Source organism: Primulina eburnea, chromosome 6 (assembly GCF_022965805.1).
Source record: "Primulina eburnea isolate SZY01 chromosome 6, ASM2296580v1, whole genome shotgun sequence".
NCBI lineage: Eukaryota > Viridiplantae > Streptophyta > Magnoliopsida > Lamiales > Gesneriaceae > Primulina > Primulina eburnea.
This window is the reverse complement of record NC_133106.1, coordinates 28,911,311-28,921,197: the sequence shown is the minus strand read 5'-3', so window position 1 is coordinate 28,921,197 and position 9,887 is coordinate 28,911,311. Positions and strand designations below refer to the sequence as shown.

At 32.9% G+C, this 9,887-nt stretch overlaps 1 protein-coding gene across 2 annotated transcripts; it reads left to right on the top strand.

Annotated features, from left to right (window-relative positions):
- Nucleotides 1–2,778: 2,778 nt before the first annotated feature.
- Nucleotides 2,779–8,982, top strand: LOC140834091 (serine/threonine-protein kinase Nek5-like). Of its 2 annotated transcripts, none has more exons than XM_073198726.1 (15): nt 2,779–2,902; nt 3,434–3,542; nt 3,685–3,751; nt 4,068–4,133; nt 4,251–4,297; nt 4,379–4,424; nt 4,576–4,656; nt 4,750–4,792; nt 4,898–4,947; nt 5,209–5,290; nt 5,933–5,982; nt 6,127–6,200; nt 6,506–6,557; nt 6,643–7,179; nt 7,307–8,982. In XM_073198726.1, exons 1-15 carry the CDS (start codon nt 2,794–2,796, stop codon nt 8,756–8,758), a joined length of 2,865 nt encoding a protein of 954 aa, XP_073054827.1. In that variant the 5' UTR covers nt 2,779–2,793; the 3' UTR covers nt 8,759–8,982. The 2 variants fall into 2 exon arrangements, with proteins under 2 accessions (XP_073054827.1, XP_073054828.1); XM_073198727.1 differs by lacking the exon at nt 2,779–2,902 and adding an exon at nt 3,059–3,310.
- Nucleotides 8,983–9,887: the final 905 nt, after the last annotated feature.

Sequence of the window (9,887 nt, the reverse complement as noted above, 5' to 3'; positions counted from 1 at the left end):
ATTTGAATATCCAGCTTTTTAATACACATTCTGAGTATTTCATTTACTAAATCAAATATTTTAAAATTTAAATTAAATATTTTATAAGTAAAACTAAGTATTTCAAAAAATTCAATTAGTTGCGAATTTGTTTTTTTTTAATGCATACTCGAATATCCAGGTTTTTAATACACATTCTGAGTATTTTATTTATTAAATCAAGTATTTTTAAATTAAAATTAAGTATTTCATAAGTAAAACGAAGTATTTCAAAAAATTCAATTAGTTGCGATTTTTTTTAAATTCATATTCGAATATCCAGATTTTTAATACACATTCTGAGTATTTCATTTACTAAATCAAGTACTTTAAAATTTAAATTAAATATTTCATAAGTAAAACTAAGTATTTCAAAAAATTCAATTAGTTGTGAATTTGTTTTTTTTTAAATGCATATTCGAATATCTAGCTTTTTAATACACATTCTGAGTATTTCATTTACTAAAAAAAGTATTTTAAAATTAAAATAAAGTATTTAACAAGTAAAACTAAGTATTTCAAAAATTCAATTAGTTGCGAATTTGTTTTTTTTTTTAAATGCATATTCGAATATCCAGTTTTTAATACACATTCTGAGTATTTCATTTTCTAAATCAAGTAGTTTTAAAATTAAAAGTAAGTATTTCACAAGTAAAACTAAGTATTTCAAAAAATTCAGTTAGTTACGAATCTGTTTTTTTTTTAAAATGCATATTCGAATATCCTGCTTTTTAATACACATTCTGAGTATTTCATTTTCTAAATCAAGTATTTTAAAATTTAAATTAAGTATTTCATAAGTAAAACTAAGTATTTCAAAAATTCAATTAGTTGCGAAAAGTTTATTTTTTAAATGCATACTCGAATATCCAGGTTTTTAATACACATTCTGAGTATTTCATTTACTAAATCAAGTATTTTAAAATTGAAATTAAGTATTTTACAAGTAAAACTAAGTATTTCAAAAAATTCAATTAGTTGCGAATTTGTTTTTTTTTTTAAATGCATGTTCGAATATCCAGTTATTAATAAACATTCTGAGTATTTCATCTACTGAATCAAGTATTTTAAAATTGAAATTAAGTATTTCACAAGTAAAACTAAGTATTTCAAATTCAATTAGTTGTGAATTTGTTTTTTTTAATAAAAAATATTTAAATTAAATATACATGTCATCTTAATGCATCGGGATTGATGAGTGGAAAGAGAAGATGTCCAACAAAATTAAATATTTATATACTTTTTTATTAATTAAAAGGGTAAAAATGTAAAAATGCATGAAATATGTACTAAAAACTAAGTTGGTCTTTTGTCAAGTACTAAAATACAAAAAAAAACTGTTGGGTACTGAATCTTAAATAAATCTTGGACAGATGTATTTTTCTACAAATTACCCATTAATATTTAGACATATATTTTCTGATATTTTATAATTTTAGTTTTTCTCGAGATTGTAAATGTGAAATTATACACGTCAACATTAATTTTAGTATCTCATCAAAAAAAAACCAAAATTATCAAAAAATAAATATAATATAGTAAATTGAAATTTGACTAATATACAAAACTAAATTTTAATCTGTACAGTGATATACGATTATCAGCTGACGGCCAAGATTAAATTTGTTGATTCCTAACCAACGGCTATGATGGTGATCCTATATTTTAGCGGCTTTCGTTGACCGCTGGCCGTGGGATTTGTCGGCAAGTTGGCAGTCCCCTCCAGATTTTGTTTAATTAATTAATTTTAAAAATAAGTATATGTTTCCAAAACTTAGTTAATAAGAGAATGACAAAAATTTGTGTGAGACGGTCTCACGGGTGTTTTGTGAGATGGATCTCTTATTTGGTTCATCTATAAAATTTATTATTTTTTATGCTAAGAGTATTATTTTTTTATTGTGAATATCGGTAGGGTTGATCTGTCTCATAGATAAAGATTTATGAGACCGTATCACAAAAGACCTACTCAAACTATAATTGTCTATGACAAGAAAATGTAAAAAAGTTTAAATCTTATAATAATATCACATTTTGATAATAGTCTCAGTAAAGATAATTATTGTCATAGACAGATAATAATAATATACATAAGTATAATTTCGACATTATCTCATGATGTTTAACTCATTTATGGGAGAAAAAAAAATAGTAAGCACACCGACGTTATTCAATGGTTTTCATTTTTCAAACACTTTAAAATGTTAGCGTACCATATAATTAGTAGATATGATCATATCTATCCTTGAAACACACGCAAATCATGTGATTGTTTCTGGAAAAAAAATTTGAATTTTCAAAACTTTATGAAACAAGTCCAGAGAAAGAGTCGGTGGGTGTAGCCACCCTCTCAATTTTTTTTTACAAAAACTTGTGTGAAAAGGTCTCACGGGTCGTATTTTATGAGACATATATCTTATCTGGGTAATCGATGAAAAATTATTACTTTTTATTCTAAGAGTATTACTTTTTGTTGTGAATATCGGTAGGGTTGACCGTCTCACAGACAAAAATTCACGAGACCGTCTCACAAGAGATCTACTAATTTTTTTTAAAGGATAATAGACTACACATAATTATATTGTTTTCATTTCTCAATCTAAAATTTTCTCTTGTTTCCGAAAATTTTTAATATTTTTTTTTGTCATCTAACTTTGTTTTTCTGTGTCCGGCCTCGAGAGGTCCATTATCAATCTTTAAAGCTGGTAAAAAAAAAATTGTAGAAACTTTTTCCAAACATTCCCTTTGTTCAGGTTAAGTTTCAATTTCAGTGCAATGACAGCTCATAGAAGATACGGCAGAAATGATATGGGTTCTTGCAGTGAACAACAACTCCTGTCACCGTTGTCCATGACTAAGGGATTCAAGAAATGTAGTTGGAAAGGTGTAATTTTTGAACCTACCATTCATAAATCTCATTATTATCAATTGCTAAACCAATTTTAAATCCTCGACTTGGTGAAATTAAGGTGATAAAAAGACTGGCGGGGTCTCCCCCATTCGATGACAAAAAAGGAATTAAATACCATAAAAGAATAAAATACGAAAAATAACATAAAGAGTAGTCTCGCTCCCTTGCTTTCATTGATTGTGTAACCCATTAAAAAAATAATTAATCTTTATTGCATTTCACTGTTTTCTTCATTTTCAAGGATTTAGTGCTTGCGTTTGTTCACGTTGATGTTCTTTGTGATGCTTCTGTTAGTGGGTCTTTTCTGGGGAATTAAGATGCGAATGGGGTCGATGGAGAAGGAGAAGATCTGATACAGCGGTTTCATTGTGTTCAATATGTGTATGTGTATGTGAACTTGGACGAATCGAGATTGCCATTTTCTTGGCTCTCTCTCTGTGTGTGTGTGTGTGTGTGTATACGTTATGAGTTGAAATATAGTGAAATTGTCGTTTGGGCTTTAAGATTTGTGGGTGATGGAGTCAAGAATGGACCAGTATGAGCTAATGGAACAGATTGGCCGTGGAGCTTTTGGTGCAGCAATTTTGGTCAATCACAAATTGGAAAAGAGAAGGTATGAGTTTGCGGGTTGTAAAGAAGTTATTTTGATTCGTTTTTTTACAAGATTTTACTGTAATTTTTTCCTGTTAGTTGAAAAAATTTTGAGATGTTTTTAGTTGCTTAATTTCTGTGTACTGGGAAACGACATAACACAGGTATGTGCTTAAGAAGATTCGATTGGCTCGACAAACGGAACGTTGCAGGAGATCAGCTCATCAAGAGGTACGTTGATAGTTGATGTCATTTATATTTTATATCAACTTGGTTAGAATGTTTGCTGATTGCTTCTTTTGATTCTGTTGTTTGGTACGTTTTACCTGTTTGGCATCCTTAGTATTGATCTTTGAAATCTTGATGCTTACTTGGGGTAATTTGGTTCGGTAATTGTTTGGAAATATCAATGTAATCACCGGATTTCTCACTTAGTTGGTCTTGAAAATGGGACTGATTCATCCTCTTTCATATGCTCGTGTGTATGAATATGATGCTTCAGTTATGTTGAAATGCAAGAGTGATCTTTTGGTTTGTGAATATGCAGATGGCCTTAATTGCTCGGTTACAACATCCATACATTGTTGAGTTCAAGGAAGCTTGGGTGGAGAAGGTAAGGACATCGAGGCTTCTAATTTCTTGTTTAATCTCCCCACATATTGATCCGGTAAATATTAATTTAATATGTCATTATTTCTACTTTACTCTAAATTTCCAAATGCTAATGCAGGGTTGCTATGTTTGCATAATTACTGGGTACTGTGAGGGCGGTGACATGTAAGTTTTACTCAGAATCAATTATCTGAAAAGTACTAAACAAAGTTTCATTGTCCATTTCTAAATGTTTACCTACAATAGCGCCGAGTTGATGAAAAGAGCCAATGGACAATACTTCCCTGAGGAGGTTTGAGTTCTTGAAGTTCTTTGGTTTTTATTGCAATATTTTATGGGATACATTTATTTTGTTTTTATTGTGTAGAACATTCTTTTTTTCTGCTCGGTTTCTGTCTTCTCATTAAGTAGTTCAATAATGTTAAATTTTGTACAATGTACAGAAACTATTGAAGTGGTTCACTCAACTACTATTGGCAGTGGAATATCTGCATTCCAATTTTGTTCTACACCGGGACCTTAAAGTGCGGATCTGAATACTGGGGTTATTGTTTGTTTAAGTTCATGTAGTCTCTGAACTAATTCTGCTGACTGATCCTATTCCACTTTCTTGGCAGTGCTCTAACATCTTTCTTATGAAAGATCAAGATGTTCGACTCGGTGTGTCTCACTTTCATTTTTTTTTTTTTTATATTTGTATATCTTCATTCAGTGTTTGCCTCTGTATGAATTAATTGTTTTCTTACAATCCTTTCATTTGAGCAGGTGATTTTGGACTTGCTAAAACTTTGAAGGCAGATGATTTGGCTTCTTCGGTAAGTGCTTGGATTTTGTTTGGTTACAGAAAGAAGGTGTTTTAGAAAAGGGCTTTGTAAATTATAAAAACACTTGAAATAACTGATCTGGTAAACAAAACTTGTAGCTTTTAGTGCATCTACTTCAATTTCTTGAAAAACATGAAGTGGTTTTCTACTATGATACCAAATGATAATATTGTTTCCCCTCGTAAATAGTTGTGTTACAATAGGGTTTAAATTTTTTGATATTCTTATCGCTGTCTTGTTTTTTCTACGCAGGTTGTTGGAACTCCCAATTACATGTGCCCTGAACTTCTTGCAGATATTCCCTATGGTTTTAAATCTGATATATGGTCCCTTGGTACTCACACTTTTCATCTTTATGTACTTTGACTAAGGATGGTGATCGTACTTGCTTTGTCTTGATTAACCTGAGACATGGCCACTGCCAAACACTTCGAAGTAGGAAAGTTCCTACATGTGCTGTTACGAGAACACTGATCAAACAAGGAATCACAAAAAACAAAGATAGTAATAAAACTCAGCCATGGAACAAGTCCTTTACAGGAGAAAGAGTGAAAGACCGACAATCCTCTTGCCCCTAGCACAAGCTAAGCCTAACAACAAAATGATCGAGAATGTTAGGCTTCCTAACAAATCCTTCTCTATTTATTCCCTCCCCCTTCCTAGATTATTCCAATAATTTGAGATATAGGAGACTTGGGTCCTTCGACATATTTTGGTCTAGGCCCAATATATTTCGGTATGTAAGATGTGCACAAAGGTCATAGTTACTATTAGAACAACAACACAGAAGTCTTTATCCCACTAATAATATATCTCAACATATTTTTACGTGTACAGTGCTGTGATGTTGTATTCTGGACTAATAATTCACAAGAATTTCAGCTTTTTGCGATTTTGTAGTATATGTAAGCGTTAATGGCTGAATCACATATTGTTCAACTTACTCATTTATTCTGATGCTCGTTCTGTCATTCAGGCTGCTGTATTTATGAAATGGCTGCTCATCGTCCTGCATTCAAGGCCTTCGTAAGTTTTCCCATATTTGTTTATTTATGATTCTTTGCCTCTAGAGCTGCAGAAGCCACAAAGATCTAACTGAAGAAACACTTATGAGAAAATCATTGCTGTTGAAAACAAGTTACATATTTCACCTCTTTCTCATTCATTCAGGACATGGCAGGCTTAATAAGCAAGATTAACCGATCTTCAATCGGCCCTTTGCCTTCCTGTTACTCACCAACTTTGTAAGTGTACTGAATCTTGCTATAGTGTGTGTGCTTTTGTTTACCTAATTACTCGGGTATTTTCTTTCATTGTGGCATGCCTTTTGTTTGGGCTTTCTTTTCTGTTTTTTTGAACTGGTCTGATTGATTTACCCTTGAATGTCTAAATAATTTAATATCATTTGTACTATGACTCTATGAGACCTATTTATTACCGAATAATTTGTCGTAAGAAACTATTGCCTATGACAAAATCTAAGTTTGGTTCATAATCATGCATATTTTGATGTATATGGAAATAATTAAAGATATTATTGATACAACAGGAAAACACTTATCAAGAGCATGCTGAGAAAAAATCCCGAGCATCGGTTGAGTGTAAGAACTTTTAGAAACCAGTTCGAGTTTCACACACATTAGCATTATCCTTAATCCGCCTAACTTAAATTTCATCACGTGTCAGGCATCTGAACTTCTGAAGCATCCATATCTACAGCCCTATGTTGCTCTGTACCGTCCATCCTGTAATCCCGAGAAACCTTTTACCACACCTTGTGACAGTAGAAAGAACGTGGCTGAAAGTCAAAGTAGCAACAGTTCTTGTAGTGATAGAGACAGCTTGATCTCGTGTGAAAGGAGTATGCAGGGCATAATGGTCAATTGCGACCATAAAGCTACTGATACGGATTCGGCTTCTATTGATGATGATCGTGGCTTGAGTGATTGTATACAAGAGGTGGAGTTTTCATTTAAACCACCACGAATGATTAAAAACATTATGATGGCTCTAAAAGAAGGAAAAAACCGAGAAAATTGTTCTCCAATGAGAAGCAACTCTGTGAAAGTTAACCAAAGAACTCATATTGATGCGTCTCCTAGAATCACTAGACTAGCCCCTGGCAACTCTGGTCTCAAGGCTAATGCACCTCCTGGGGCAGCAACAAGGGTGAATTCTGATTCTGCTAAACGAGCACAGGGAACTAATTCTTTGAAGCATCAGGTGGTAATCATGTCATTTTACTCCAAATGTCTGAGGCTTTTGCGGTTTTCCATTAAACCTCAGATGTGGTCTCTATAATATTTTCAAACCATCTATTTTGCTCAATTTTAGTCATTGCCTTTTGCAGTTACCTGTTTCAGAATGTCCTCCGAAGACCAAAGCTCGACGTGAAGGACTCCCACCTTCTGCTCCAGTAAAATCTGCAGCAGAAGATGTAGTCTCTGTAAAGAATAGACTTAAAACCCCTCCTGGTCCGCATAGACAACCATCATTTCCTGCACGGATAAGGCAACTGGGATGTGACCCTCCTATTGTTGTTAATTATAATGAAAAGATCGGCCTTAATGATGCTCCAGGACCTGAAGCTTCGAAAATTTTGCATACTCCAAGAGAAATTATGCAGCAGCTTCAGAAAGAGAGCTGCAATTTTGCTTCATCTTCTGTGTCAATTCAAAGACTTGAGATTTGTGATGTTTTGAAGACTCCTTATCCAAGCTTGTCAAAACTGGCAACTGCGAGTCATGGGCAAGCTATGGAAATTGAAGTTGTCGATTCTTTGTTGCCAGTAGAAAGGATTGAAAATTTCCAAACCACTCATCAGCAAGAAACTGAGATTGATAGCAATGAGTCTAGGCCGAGCTGGTCGACTTCTTCCTCATCACACTCAGAGAGACTAGAAAATTCTTCCAAGAACGGCAATGGTAATAACTACAAATCTATAGTATGCTCCACAGGAACATTTGAAAAACACTCTGATCGTGAGAATACGAATTCCAATGTATCTATGGAAATCTCGTTGTCTAGCTCCAAAAATTTACTTGCAGGAAGAGAAGATAATTCAACTATCAGTCCTAGCTGTATGGCTGATCGTTTGGCCTTGTCAAATGTCATTTCAACACCGAGTGGTGATGATAAGTTCATGGTGAAGGAACTAAATTCATCAAACCAGAAGAATTTGCTGCCAGGAAACGGAATTCTTGTGCAAAATGCAGTAAATGAAAAACAAGCCGGTACTCATCTCCCCCCAGCTTTTGATGAAGTGATACATGTGATTCGTCACAGTAGTTTCCGAGTTGGAACTGATCATACATTACATGAAAATGTCCAGAGCAACATGGATATAGGTAAGCTGATAAATGTGGTAAAAGATGAGTATGATACGAAAGATCCATCTTCTTCATCACCTTCAAAACCATCTATTTTTTCGGAGAAAGTGGCGTATCCTGAATATCATCAGATTCCTAATCCAAGTCTCTCTGAAGATCCAATCACCAAGGAAATAGACATGACTAACATGAATCAAGATTCTTTCGAACCATCAAAACTCAACTCTTTTCCGACACTGGAGGAACCACGAGCCAAGGAAACGTTAGATGTCAATTCTTTCAGGCAAAGAGCAGAAGCACTTGAAGGACTTCTAGAATTGTCTGCCGACTTGCTTCAGGAGAATCGACTTGAAGAACTCACTGTTGTTTTGAAGCCTTTTGGAAGGGAAAAGGTCTCTCCGCGAGATACTGCTATCTGGCTGGCTAAAAGTCTTAAAGGGATGATGCTCGACGAGACAGGACGAAATTCTTGAATTCTGGTAATTCGTCCTCTCTCTTTTCTCGTTCGACATCAAAGTTGGTGACTTGTATTATTTATGTATGATATTCTTGATTCAATATTTTTGTACTTCTCAATGCAGTACCTGTATATAGCATAAAAATCCATTCCTTCTATGCCACAATGTAAGAATACCATTTAGAACTTGGTGAGATCAATGTCATGTTGAGATGCTTCCGAGTCTCAAGTTTAATTGTACTTTTGTACCATTTAGTCTGCTTCATTTTTTCTTCATTATTTTCTTGGTCGTGACATAGTGCGTGGAGTTATTTAGTATCATCTTGTTCAATCCAACTTACAATTAAGGGGTGGGCATCAGCCCGGGTTTCTCAGGTTCAGGTTTTTTTGGGTAGAATTTTTACTACCCAAACCTGATCTGAAAAAATTCCCTACACTTTTGAGTACCCGAAAAAATTCGGGTTGTTTCGAGTACCTGAAATTTTAAACATAAAAAAAATCCTCCGTTACATGAAAACAACAAAAAACATATGACTATAAGTTGGGTAATAAATTTAAACAAAAATTTGTGTGAGACGGTCTCACGATTAATAACTTTCAAGTCATTGTTTCGACATACTTTGATTAACATGCTTTCATACATATCGATACTTTTCATTGTTATCTATTTTATATATAAAGATGGGAGGTTTTTAGTGGTCTGATTTTGTGACACCAATTAGTTTTTACAAAAATATTTTATACATTTAGATAACTAATATTTTCATGTAATTTACCCATAAATATAATAACTAATCTAATTTAAAATTTTTAAAAAAAAATCACATATTATCTCTATAAATTATATATTTAATATAATTTCATTATCGTTATCCAAATAATAATTAAAAAATAACAAAAATTTATGAACCAACTCGATATATTAATGATCATGATTCATATACGTAAAAGTTATTATTTTACACACATATCGTGTGTAAGTCTTTCGCCAGTGTATTTAATGCTTATGTCTTATTTATATATTATTTAGATAAGATAATTAAAAATCATATTAAGTAAAAATATGATTTAAATTGTATCTTTTATGTCGTCTTTCATGCTTTTCATCGGTGTTCTAAAACGTGTTGATTAAACGTGATTAACCA

Coding starts and splice junctions, on each gene's coding strand:
- LOC140834091 (XM_073198726.1), top strand. CDS start 2,794: ATGACAGCTCATAGAAGATACGGCAGAAATGATATGGGTTCTTGCAGT. Junction 4,793..4,897: donor AGATCAAGATGTTCGACTCG/GTGTGTCTCACT, acceptor TCATTTGAGCAG/GTGATTTTGGACTTGCTAAA. Junction 5,983..6,126: donor GTCCTGCATTCAAGGCCTTC/GTAAGTTTTCCC, acceptor TCATTCATTCAG/GACATGGCAGGCTTAATAAG.